We start from the raw sequence: 13,522 nt of genomic DNA on the forward strand, positions 1-13,522 counted from the left end.
TTCTCACGATGCTGAGGCTACCTCGGAAGAGAATTACTCTTGCTTTTCCTATTTGACATAAACAGACACAAGAAGTTTTACGTTTATTTGTAGAGTGACTCCCAACATACTTAAAAAAGCAGTCTTCAGAGAGCAAACATACACACAGCTACTTTGAAAAGCCATTTACACTTAAGTTTCTCTAATCAGAGAAATTAATTCTTGCCTCCTGAAGGCTTGATGCTTTCAGCAAACCTTGATGCTCTTGTAAAGAGCAGCACTGTGTACCAGACACTATACTGTGCCGAGTCTTAGTCATCTCCCAGGAAGAGTGTGGCACTGATTTCCAAGCCATCCCCACCTTCCAGCTCCCTTCCATCGTCTTCAGTAGTAGACGGGTCGTGTCCTTTTCCTTGGTTCCTCTTATTCTTACGAGTACAAAGTGAGTTATTTTTCTCTTTGCCCTTGGAATGTGAGTTTGAAATGGTTTCTCTTTTGACAACATGTTGTAGGCAGTTATAAAACCTGTAAAGAATTAAATATATGGTTACATGTATGAGTATTTTGAAAATGAATGACTGAAACAAACCTTGAACTGGTCTACTGTTTAAGCGTGACAATGTCGTGTTTTAACCTTATAAAGGCAACTGATTACATCGTTCTTTGCCTTCATCACTGTAAAACTGTGTGTTCAAGTCTTTAAGAGCAGCACTGACAGGTGAAGCCAGCCACATAGACGCCATGTCTAGTCGAGCACTGTGTTTTCATCTCTGCCTGCTGCTTGCCTTCTTCTGGACATTCAGCTCCTCCTAACACATCACAACGAGTGCACCGAGACAGCAGCTACACAACAGGACAGACGGCATAATCCCACATAATCTCATTTGCTAGAGAGTCTGGTTCACACAGAGAGAATGGGTTGTTCTGAGGACTGCAGGGTAGAGAGTGGTTGGTGCTCAGAGGATGTAGTTTCTGTTCAAGAGGATGAAGGCTTTGGAGGTGGATGGTGATGGTTACTGATCATGTGAACTCATGCCATTGGCTAAAATGGTAAATTTCTGTTATATTTTTACCACAGTAAAAAAGATAAAAAAAAAAAAACCGCTGGAAACAGATTCAATTACTTTGCCTTTCTGATTTCTTTATTCTTAACAATATTATATGCCAATATATTCAGCCCTTTATTCTGTTTTATTTAATATTTTATTACACAGTTGATGAAAAGAAGAGCATGGTTAATTTCTTTCTACTCAGGGCCACATGGCTTTGTCAGATGCACATCCTAACCTCCTGTTAATAGACAAAGAAATCCTTCCTCTTGTAGTCAGGGGCAGACCTACAAACTTCGAGTTTTCCACCTGGAAGTCGTTATGTATAAAATATCTTACAGTGTCTGTCAGTCCCTGTCTCTTCCAGTCTCCAAATTCACTCTTTACAAAGCAGGCCATGCTCCCTGGACTGTCCTGCCTGGCTCCAGACACTGTCAGCTCTCTGCTGGTTGAGCCTCTTCCCGCAGAGAAACAAGCATGGGAACTACTTTGCACAAGCACGAACATGAACAAGACTTTGTTCTTTTTCTTTGCTAAAACCATTTTAGGGTAAGAGGCGATGGCTCGGTGAGTAACAGCGCCTGCTGGATAACCATCAGGACCTGACTTCAGATCCCGGCACTGTGTAAAAGGCCCATGAGTGGCCTGTGAGCTGCAGAGCCTGGAAGGCTGCTGGGACCTTCTGACATCATCCTGGCACCAGGCTGAGTGAGGTGCCCTGCCGTCTCAAGGGGATAAGACAAAGAGTGACAGGGCAGGACACAGGACTTTACATTTACATACATATGTACACTTGCACACAGGTACAGATACTGCGCACACACACACACACACACACACACACCACATACACACATCTGGACTCGTCTACAGGTATCATACACATAGATCATACACATACATTACCTTGTACACGTGTGCACATATACCATACACACACATACCAGTCTCACATATGTGCTTCTTGACCAGACACACATACGTCACACTCACACATATGCACACTTATCCACATGTGCATATGCGATACACACATACATCATACCCATACACACATATGCGCACATATAACACATACACACACAAATATTTTTAAGTACTTTAATTCTTAACTTTGTCATGCTGCTAAGATATTTGGGGTTGATTAAGTGTTATTTTTTGGGCTGAAGTTTCCCAATTCTTTTAGCTGTATCAACCACGAAACTGGCCCCATGATGAAATATGCCCCTTCTTGTACCCACCCACTGCTGAAAAACTTTTCTCTCCCAGGATCAGGAGTTCTGTGCCTGCATCTGGCTGCTCCCCGAGGAGCCCTAATTTGCTCGCACACTCTGAACCCACACGTATTCTTGTAATCAGGATCTTAAGACACTTTTGCCCTTCTTTAATTTTTCCCTGATTTTATATGATGAGCCTGCTCTCTTGATAGCGGCATGCAAACTATCATCTCAAAACACATTTTTGAGTCAATGGATTTAACTCATAATTTGATTTTATGGTTGGTGAGCATGGCTCAATTAACTTTGCCAGGTGTAGAGTTAGTTGATCTTGCGCTATATTTATAAACTTGTTGAAATTCAGGGCAGAAAACAGGAGAAACAGAACTGCTGCTTCCTGTGTTGTCGCACCCCCACCCCACCCCCACAGCCCAGTATCTACCTGGCAGACAGTAAGCTTTGTGCCAGTGAGTGTCCGTGTGCAGTTCATGTCTGCAGTCTGCTGGGCAGCTAGGCAGGTGCCAGCTGCCTACCTGAAGGCTTTGCTTTGGTTTGATTGTCCGCATTTTGTGGCAGGATTTATCATCAATTGTCCTAAACCAGGATCTGCGCTCTGCATGCTGAGATGACAACTGTGCATAAGGAATCAGCAGTCCCCCTCCCCCAACGCCCCAGTCTGGTACAGGTCACACAGCTCCCTGGGGAGGCCTCTGTAACTCTAGGTATTCTAGGCTTTGGAGTTAGGAGTGACAAAGGAGGAAGGGTTCCCTGTTCTGGGTCCACAGCAGGTGCTGAGGCCTATCATAAAGTACATGCTGTTTAATGATGGGGGCAACTCTTCTTTGAGGTGGCACTTCCCCCAAGTTACAGATGACACAATCAAAATACAACAGTGACTTGGTAGAACAGAACTGAGTGATTTGGTGGGGCAAGGTTGAACCCAGGCTGCTGTGGAGACTTGGTCCCACTGCTGTCACTGGCACCTTGGCAGTTGGACATCTCTAGGTAGTAAGGGGTTCAGGTAGGCAAGGCACAGGCTCTTCTCCAGTATCAGGACATGACTCTGACACCAATGTAGAGATCTGCTTACATGACATACAGACATTCTGTCTACATCCTGCTCTGAGACCAGCCTGAGGGGCTACTGCACAGGTCTTGAATAAAGAGAGAGGCAATGAAGATGAAAAGAAAAATAAATGACTGACTGAGAGATACTTAGGCAGTGATGGAATGTGAGATTTCCAAAAGTGTGCAGAGAAAGAAAAAGGAAAATTATGTAAAAATGTCCATCGCTCTGTAACTTGGAAATGTACGACTCGTGCTGGTGAGCCACAGTGAGATGGCTCAGTGAGTAGTTGTCACGCAAGCCTGATGGTGTGAGCTTCATCTTCAAAATCATGTAATTCACAAAGCTGTCATTTGACTGCTACAACAGTGTGCTTTCGCTCACTCACATGCACATGCATGTACACATACACACTCATGTAACACACATGCACACCCACTCACACACTCACCCACTCATGAGCTCTCACACACACTGTCATGCACACACACACACACACAGTCATGTACACACATGTGTGCGCGCACACACAGAGACACAGCTTGCCTAGGGGACTTGAGTGGTACAGCTTGCACACACCGAAGGCAGCTTTTAAACGGCGTCATATGCTAATCCATTTGCCAGGAGGTCCAACTGGAGGTCGACAGTAGAAAGATGTAAATTGGAATCTAGTCTCCTTCCCAGTTGACCAGGGAGGCAATTCCAGATTTTCTCCATGACAGCAGCTGGTTGTTGAACTAGCCTGGGGTCTAAGACACTCTCAGAGCAGAAGGAAGAGTCTAGACAACATCCAGGGCAGTGTGCACTACTACTCACAAGCTGTTCCCACCTCCCCACTGCTGTCGGACTCTCTCTTTAGCAGTGTTGCTGGTGGCCACATCCAGCTGTCTCTGCAAAGCCTCCTCTGCAACCGTGGAGTGCCCATCTCACTGTGCTCTGGTTCCACTGAGGACCTCAGTCACCTTTCTTTTCTCCACAGGAGGGCTATGATTACATAATCAGTCTGGATTATAAACTTAAAAGAACATGTGTCCCTATTTCAAGTATGACGTAGGCATATACAAATAACACGGGAATAAATAGTCAACTGTACCTTCCAATTCTTCTCTTGTTTTCCTCCATTTTCTGATTTGCTGTAGTTAATAGGAACTCAATATATTCCTCTGTCACCATCAGCTTTCCCTTGTGGGTTAATGGGACTTCCAATCCATGTGTACTCCGGACAGCCTGGAATAGATAGGGGTTTAGACCTGAAGAACAGAAGCACAGAGCCTCTGAAGAGGAGAGGCAAGCCCCAGTCTGGGCTTGGTTACAACAGTTAACTCCCATTTCAGCATGGAGGCCCTTGATTTCATGTAATTTACTAAACTCAAACCAACAAAAGGAGACAAGACAGACTTCTGCAAGGACAGTCTATACATCCTTTTTTCAGAGAAAAACAATAATATCAAAGAACTTAATAACCTTGTACAGTTCAATCTCACCATGGCTTAGAAAGCTTTCGGACGTGACTTAAAGAACATAAATAGATGACACATCAAAAGAGGCCTCAAGGAAAAACGGGAGTCTCTTTGAGCATCTGCCAGAGCTGAGTACGGCAAGCGGGAAGCCATGCCTCCTCCGCTGTGCAGCACGGCCAGCCACCTCTTCAGTGCTGTGAGGCTGCTGATCTCAGCAACTGTGGAGGAAACATCAGCACATCCCTGTGCATCCCAAAGCTGGGCAGACGGTAAGCACAGAGGCAAAGAAGACAAAACCCCTACAAAACCCACTCGCACTGAAGAACAGAAGCTCATGTAGTGGATCTTTACTGAGCTTCCTGTTAGCTGAGCTAAACCAGAGGAGCACAGCCTGGTCCCTGCCTCTGAGAGCTCACACTTACAAATAAACAACTGCACAGAATCACAGGGTAGCCTGGGTGTTAAGACAGAAGAAGCACATGAATCCTTGTACGTGTACACACACACACTCACAAGTGAAACATGTTAATAACATGACAGATGCTCTGGTGAAGTCTGGGGCTCAGCTCCATATCAAAGTGATTCCATTTGAGTAGAATTTCCAGGGACAAGGACAATTTCATCAGACATAAAAACAGTGGAGATTCTAGTCAGAGCAGCAACAGCAGTAGAATAGATTTGCATGGCTGGAACATCACAGACAGACAGACAGCAGACACACACACACACACACACATACACACACACACACACACACTCACAAGTTTAAGCCAGTTTAAGGCTGTGAATATCAGGGAAAAGCTTGGGAGACCCTGGTGTTTTAAAGGAGAGATTCTGACAATATTGGTCAGAGAGAGACTGGAAGGGCTGGAGGAGACCTCTCAGAAGCCCATCAGAAGACAATCTTAGAAAAGATGGATGCCGAGTGCTGGCTCAGGACCAGGGCCAGCGTGCAGGGCCTGGCTGGCAAAGGCACAGAGGCAGATATGATCAGACCAGTGACTAACTGGAAACAGGGAAAATGGAGAGAAAGGTAAAGAAATGTGTGAAATTTCCTCGGGCACCAGATACATTGTGGAGCGCAGGCTTGGATTTACTGTTTAGTCATGCTCTAAGTTCTTTGCAAGCCGCCTCTACTTGAGAAATAGGCTCTTTGTGAAAAATGGAAAGAGTGGAGGGAGCTAGAACAGCAGGAATTTGACCATGTTCAAATACAGTATGGGCTGTGCAAACAGCAAACACCACAGAGATCAGAACTGGGCAAAATTACTGTGGGTCGCCTTGGCTAGGGAAGGACAAGAGGAACATAGGCTGTAAGGGCCTTGGGGCCATCTAGAACAAAGGCTGGCACATATTTTCTGTGAAGGGACAGACAGCAAACGTCCTTGAGTTTGCGGATCACACAGTATGTCTGTTACTGCTGATGCGGTGAGACAAAAGGAGCCGTGTGCACTCACTCATCAGAGGCAGAGTGAGCTGCTCCCCACGGACTGGACTTGGCTCAAGGAGAACGGTGTGCGAGAGCTCTGAGGAGACAACAGATGCGAGCATTGCGGAGCTCACACAGGTTCATGAAGCACAGCTGTGGGCAGAGGTTATTGCTATGGAAGACTTGATGCCTGTGATGCTCACTCCACAGCACAGCTTACTTATTCCGTCATCCCTGATGACTTGAGGCTGGTAGAGCAAGGGTCAGGTTCAAAGTAAGCAGGGAGTGTGGTATAAAACAAGGACACAGGTAGGAATCCAAAGTCTGGATTTCCTATCTAGGGAAGGGGCTGCCCACTTTCCCCGGGGCCGGAGAACAGTAAGGAATTCTGAGAAAGACGGAACGGGCAGGAATGCTAACAGACAGTCCCAGAAATCCTGTTCATGTCAGACTCACAGAACTGTGTCGAGAGAGTCTCTGTACTGTGTGGAAGCATCACCTGTCAATAAAAAGCTGATGGCCAGTAAGCTGAGGCAGGCTTAGAAGGTGGGACATCTGGACACAGAAAGAGGGATGCTGGGAGATAGTCAGGCAGGAGGATTCACCACGTGGACTCTAGGAAGTTGGACACAGGAAGCTGAGGAGGCGTAACCAGTCACATGGCAGAAATAGAGGAGCTTAAACAGGATAAATGAATTATAAGCAAGCGGGAACAAGCCCAAGCATATGCCCTAGGCAGTATTATTCATGAATAATTCTCAGAGTCACTATTTGGGAGCTGGGGCGCAGGGAGAGAAGACAGCGGTTACAGAGCGGTTCTTGCCAATGGCACCTTACCAGCATGATCTTCCCCCGCTTGCCCACGGTGATGCCCGAGTTCCTGAAGCCAAAGTCGACTGCCACGGAGTGCTGTAAGAAAACACAACACCCTAGGTTCTGGTGTGCCAACAAGCCAGACCCTCAACTTTGTCCCATAAGTGACAGAAACAGATAACTGCAAAACCACTGATGTGCTTGACTGTGTGGACTATGCTTCAGAGCCCATCACAGGGCCTGCTACACAGACCCAAGAGCAGCCTCCAGAGCCCATCACAGGGCCTGCTACACAGACCCAAGAGCAGCCTCCAGAGCCCATCACAGGGCCTGCTATACAGACCCAAGAGCAGACTCCAGAGCCCATCACAGGGCCTGCTACACAGACCCAAGAGCAGCCTTGGAAATGTCACCAGGAGAAGGTAAAACAGGCTTCCTACCAATGACCATGAACTGATGTTAGGCAGAAGAAAAGTCAAGCAAATGAAATGCTTTCTCTAAGAGAGGAAAACATTCCCTCGGCATCCTCTCCAGTCCTGAGGAAAGCTGTAGCCCTGAGACGTTATAGGCTTGAAGCTCTGTCCTATTGTTCTCCGTCACAGTGCCCTGACCAGGCTGTAAACAGCAATTACCCCATGAGAAACTATCTTCTGACTGCTTGTCTCCCTCCCCTGGAATAAATACACTCTGGGGAGACACCACAGGCCTTCTCTCCTCTTCTCTGGAACTGACAGACAGGGCACCACTGAGCATGCTCACGGGCAGCACACAACTGTGCTCTGCTGCAGGGAGCTCTAGCATGCAGTCAGCATGTTAGACCTCCACCACTGCTTTGGCCCAGGAGCGCACATCCGGGCTCCACTGGGATTAGCACTGGGAACTGGATCTGGGCCTATGTGGTGGTTTGAATAGGTATGGCCCCCTTAGCCTCATGTTTTTGAATGCTAGGCCCACAGGGAGTGGCACTATTAGGAAGTATGGCCTTGTTGGAGGAAGTGGGCCATGGTGGGGGTGGGCTTTGAGGTCTCCTATGCTCAGGCCCCACCCAGTACAGACGAGTCTCCTCCTGGCTGCCTGCAGAAGAATCAAGCTGTAGAGCTCTCAGCTCCTTCTCCAGAGCTACATCTGAGTGCTGCCATGCTTCTCACCATGATGATAATGGATCGAACCTCTGAAGCTGTAAGCTAGTCCTGAGTAAACGTTTTCTTTACAAGAGTTGCTTTGGTCATGGTGTCTCTGCACAGCAGTGAACCCTAACTGAGACAGCACTGCAGTGGGGACGGGAAAGCCTGAGCAGCACTGGTGTGTGCAGCACTGGTGTGTGCAGCACTGGTGTGTGCAGCACTGGTGTGTGCAGCACTGGTGTGTGCAGCACTGGTGTGTGCAGCACTGGTGTGTGCTCTGGAGCGAGAGGAGGATGAGACAGATCCAAGTCTAGGGGAAACACAGTCGCAGGCTGCGGAGCACTGCGTCTTAACAAGGCTTTGAAAGCGCCGTCCAAGTGCTCCTGCTTCCTTCCTTTCACTCTCTCCACAGTGATCATTTCGTGACACTAGGGCGCTGTGACACAAGGGCGCTGTGACACTAGGGTGATGTGACACTAGGGTGACATGACACCATGGCGCCGTGACCCTAGGGCGCAGCTGTGATCCCTTCACCATTCCTCCCCTCAGGCTGTCTGATTCCTGAATGACCTCACTGTTAATGCCAAAGCTAAAACATCTTCACTCTGTCACATGTCATGCATGTCCTTTGGTGTCCTCTCAGGCCGTGCCACCACACTCCACCCCACCCCACAGACGCCACTACAGTTGAGCCCTGACTATACCCTGGCAGAACTAGGCTGGCAGAACACAGTGTGCCAAGTCTTTGCAGCTAGCCCTTGCCTGACAAGGCAATTGGATCTCTTCCTCTGGCCTAAAGGCCTCCATCTTTCTCTCCCCTCGTCCTCTCTCCCCTCTATTCTGCTCTGTGAATACACCAAGTCTTTTTCTGCTTCTGAAACTATGTGCTGGGAACATTCTAATCTGCTTAGAATCTTTGCTTAGGCCTAACTCTGTTTCTTCCTTTTCAGTCTTAGCTTCAGGAGCGTCTTCAGAACAGCTTGTGAGCGAGGATCTGCTCACAGCTCCAACCAGATGCTCTGTGGCACATGGAGAGTGCTCTCACTAAATTACAGCTGCAATGAGACAGGTCTGCAGGGAAGTAAGCTAAAGGTGTAAGACGAGCAGGGAGACTTCAAACACGCAGTTCTGGAGCTTTCTTCTAAACTCAGCCAGAAAAACCAAAGACACAGCACTGTGAAATTCACATGAAGGCTGCTGAGGGAGATGGCGGGCCATGTGTGGGTGCTGAGGGAGACCGTGGGCCATGCGTGGGAGCTGAGGGAGACCTCGGGCCATGCGTGGGTGCTCATTTTCCTTCCCCAGAGATTACCAGGAGTCCCTGCTCCTAACCCTTGACGTAAATCGCTAGACCAATCAAACAGGTGAAAACAACTAAGTCAAAGCATTAGCTGAATCGATCAACAGTAAATAATTTTAAAAGGTGTCTTAAGGCCTAAGATGAATTCTGACAGACATCTAAATTCAAGAGCAAGCTCAGAGTCTTACCAGGGTTTGTGCGTCCTGCAGTGTCCGGCATTGCACATGGAGGATAAAAGGTTCAAACTTCAAAACAGCATCGCTGGTGGCACCCTTCAGAGCTGTCATCTGAGGGAACCAAAGGTCAGCATGAGAGGCGTGGCTGACCCACCCTGTCCTGTCAACCCGTCCTCCCACCTGCCTTCTGCTTCCTAGACATTCCTGGACTCACTAGCCACACTGAGATATCTGTGTCCTCTGCTTTCTGGACATTTTTATTACAAAGATTATTATTTGCTTACTTTATTTACAAAGTCTCCTGACATTTATTTATTTATTTATTGGTGGGGTGGGGTATCTGCCCTGCGGAGCCTATGGAGGGGAGGCAGCCCTCCGAGCCCTCACCCTTCTACAGGAGAATGCCTGAACCAGCCATTCCGCTCTGTGTCCATTTCTCTTCTTTCATCTTTTCTGCACAGGATGGGACTGGATTTCTGCAAGGAACAGGAAGGAAAGGTCTCTGCCTGATACAACCTTTCCTGAGCTCACCTAACACTCCAGGCTCAGAGAGGACACACTGGGCACAGGCCAGGAACGTGTCCAGAGGTGATCCTGGTAAATGATATACGCTTATTTCAACACTGAAGCTGGCAATGCAGAGTGAAGTCCCTTCTTGTATATTTTTTTCTAGGTTGAAAAGTTATTAAATAGCAGAGCTGAGTGAAAGATTTCGACCCAGTGAACCAAATGTCCAAACTCTCTGCTGCTGAAGAGGCCCCTCTGCTGAGCTGCAGGCACACGGACGCCTCCACATGGTCATCTCCTACCACACAACACGGCAGACGTAGCAAAAGCTTTCTGGGCTTCGTAATCTTCAACCATTACAATTATACAAGGGAATGTTTTATTCTTTATTCACACTGTGGATTTTTAAAGTTCATTTTTTAATTTAAGAACTCACCACATCATCTTTTGCACAAGGTTTGTGTGTGACCAGCAGCCAGCAGCAGTGTTGTTTCTGAACTCCAGACCCATCTGTGCTCTAAAACAACAGACAACTTAGTTATAATATTTAACAAAACAAGTACATTTGCATTGCCTAATATGATGGGCATTCCTAAACTAGTACTTAAAAAGATTCCTGAAAACAATTCAATATGTTTTGGGTTAAGATAACCTAGAAGAAAAAACAACTCAAATAACTTAGGGATTGAATGGTAAAAGTACTCAGGTGTCTTCAGAAACACAGCTGTGTTCTTTGTTTCTGTGTTGGGATGCTGAGGATGAAATCCACGGCCCTATGAATGCTAGGTGAGTACGCTTACCCTGGGTCATATGCCCCTCTGGTTATGTTTTTGGTGGCAGAAAAGGATGGTGTGAGGCTTGTATGTTGGCAGCATCGAATCATAAGAAATGAAAAAGGGAGAAGGTACCTCCTGTAGAGCAGTGTGGCTAACACTATGGAAGACCCACTGTTTGCTCACACCTGCAATGGGCACGCCTTGGGACACTTTCCTCACACTATGCAAACACATTTGAGATTCCTAAAGTACTGTATATGCAGAGAAGTGAGGAGAAATGTGTCAAAGATCCAGAAAGGCTTTCATTATAACACCGACTTAGACATTGTTTCTTTGCAAATTCTAATGGGTATACACAGAACCTTCCCTCAGATGCTGCAAAGTGAGAGCAAGAAACCACATACATGAAGATCACTGGATCTCTAAAATAACCATGTACACAGAGCTCTGGAGGATACTCTGGGACCTGGTCTTAGAAGTATGGACCCTGAATAACTGGTTTTTATAGTAAGATTTTAGTAACATGTATTTGGCCTTGTGCTGGCTGCTATAAATGCCAGAGCCAAGTGTGTAGTTTACATTTAACAAATGTACAGAATCTAATATCACGACTTGGAACATCTCTGGTTTATCTGTTTTTCTGCTCCTGATTTTTTCACTTTCCTTCTTTTCTCCTAGGCAGAGTAAAAATAAATAGCCACAGAGTATAAGATACATAAACTAAAAGAGGTTCAGAAAGAGTCCTATGACAGTTCAGAATGAACAGCCACTGCTAAGTGGGTACTGTGCTCGTCTGCACCTCTTTCTGTGTCTGGCTGAGTAGTGGAGCTTAGAGACTCATGTCTCAGCTATGTGGACATAGGGGAAGCAATACAGATCAGCTACTCCAGAAGCTGAGGCAGGAGAATCACAGCTTCAAGGACTCCTTGGTCTATTAAATGTGTTCAAGATCAGCCTAGGCAACTTCAAAAGACCCTGTTTTAGAAGTTTTGGTTTTGATTTTTTAATTAAAAAAAAAAAAAGGTAGGGAGTTGCTGAGATGTAACTCAGTAGTAGGGCGTTTGCTGGGCCTGAGCGCTGTCTCAGTGCTGCCACTCCTAAATGAAGGACTCGCGCAAGGCAAAAACAGGGAACCAAAGAAGGAAACAGTTCAATTTTGGCAGTTAGTTAAAATGAGGAAAGGAGTGCAGGATATACAGTACGATATAAATTTGGAATTTCTAAAGTAAGAAATGTATCACAGAGTTTCGGCACAGATATTTAGCCAAGACAATTCTGCTTTAAAAAGCAAATATATAAAATCTATATAATATAATATAACATAATATAATATAATATAATATAATATAATATAATATAATATAATATATTAATATAATACAAATTAACACTCAAAAAGATTCTTGAAAATAATTCAATATATAATTCTATTTACGACATTATATTTAATCGTTATTATGTATAATATATTCATTATGTATTTTATATATTTAATTTATAAATATATTTATATATAAATAAATATATATTAATACACACACATATAATGAATGTGTTGTATAACATGGCTTGGTGGAGAGACAATAGTGTTTCAGAGATTCATTGGAAAAGTTCTGAAAAAAAAAAAAACAGGCAGGACAGTGGTAGAAGGGGTGTGGGCAGCTAGCTTGTGAGCAAGGGTGTCCATGAACAGAATGAGAATGATGGAAGCATTATAAACATGAACAGACCTTGCTAATCTGGGACTTCAGTAAGTGATTAACCAAAACGGGACCTAGCGACTTTTAGCCAGCAATGTGGGCCAGGCACGATGATAAATGCTGGAAATAAATTATCCTATTTTGCTCACTCAATATCCCATGCAACCGATGTTGTCTAGTTATCCTCCGTTCGCGGCACAGGAAGAGGATGAGGGCATGTAAATTTCCTAACAGTCAACAGTTCGCAGCCTAGGGCTTTGACCCTCTACAAGGATTGTTTCATTTAGAGCTAAAAATGGCCAGGGCTGCTATAATGAAGTCGGCCACCAGGGGGCAAGCGACCCTCTTAAAGTTAGGAGGCCCATCTAGTAGTGACAGGGACTTGGTAAGAGTGGCTCGTGAGGGTGGGCGTGACCCAAGGGACTAGAGACTTAAATCCCTCTAGCATTCCATAAACCCAATCTTCAAGCTGTTGCCACTTAAGCTGGCTCCACCATCATTTGGGGAACTCTTTAGCATTACAACATCGCTTGTAAGGGCCTCAGGGAGATAACAAACAACTCTTTGGAAGCACAGGTGACCCAGGTCACCGTCCCGATCGCACAGGCTCGGCGGGCCGGGGCCTCACCCCGTCCAGAAGGAGGATGCGGCCCGCGCAGGAGCTGGTGGTGAAAAACTCTTCCCGCGAATTCAGGAGCTCCACCACCTCCACCGCGTCCTCATCCACACTGCCCTTCCGGCTAAGGTCCGCTTTGCTCAGACTCTGCGCCTTCCATCGGCCGAACTCTGCGCTGCGGTCCATGAGCGGGCGATCTGGAGTCGGCTCTCCCTGCTTTGGAATTCGCCTTCTTCTCTATGGGCGCAGCCATATTGCCACCACGGTGGCCGGAGAGGACCAAACTTCCCCATTTGCGCAACCAGGAGTG

General features: G+C 46.3%; 1 protein-coding gene across 1 annotated transcript; it reads right to left on the minus strand.

The window, feature by feature from the left end:
• Nucleotides 1-64: 64 nt before the first annotated feature.
• On the minus strand, nucleotides 65-13,450 carry Tyw3 (tRNA-yW synthesizing protein 3 homolog). The gene is made up of 6 exons (XM_028754313.1): nucleotides 13,225-13,450; nucleotides 10,557-10,637; nucleotides 9,626-9,724; nucleotides 7,038-7,109; nucleotides 4,405-4,538; nucleotides 65-504 (listed from the first exon to the last, which is right to left on the minus strand). Exons 1-6 carry the CDS (start codon nucleotides 13,396-13,398, stop codon nucleotides 291-293), a joined length of 774 nt encoding a protein of 257 aa, XP_028610146.1. The 5' UTR covers nucleotides 13,399-13,450; the 3' UTR covers nucleotides 65-290.
• Between the last annotated feature and the right edge of the window lie 72 nt (nucleotides 13,451-13,522).

This window comes from Grammomys surdaster, unplaced genomic scaffold (assembly GCF_004785775.1).
Source record: "Grammomys surdaster isolate TR1022 unplaced genomic scaffold, NIH_TR_1.0 125996, whole genome shotgun sequence".
NCBI classification, from domain to species: domain Eukaryota; kingdom Metazoa; phylum Chordata; class Mammalia; order Rodentia; family Muridae; genus Grammomys; species Grammomys surdaster.

Coding starts and splice junctions, on each gene's coding strand:
- Tyw3 (XM_028754313.1), bottom strand. CDS start 13,398: ATGGACCGCAGCGCAGAGTTCGGCCGATGGAAGGCGCAGAGTCTGAGC. Junction 7,110..9,625: donor TGCAGGACGCACAAACCCTG/GTAAGACTCTGA, acceptor GTTTTCTTACAG/CACTCCGTGGCAGTCGACTT. Junction 4,539..7,037: donor AGCGGGGGAAGATCATGCTG/GTAAGGTGCCAT, acceptor TATCTATTCCAG/GCTGTCCGGAGTACACATGG.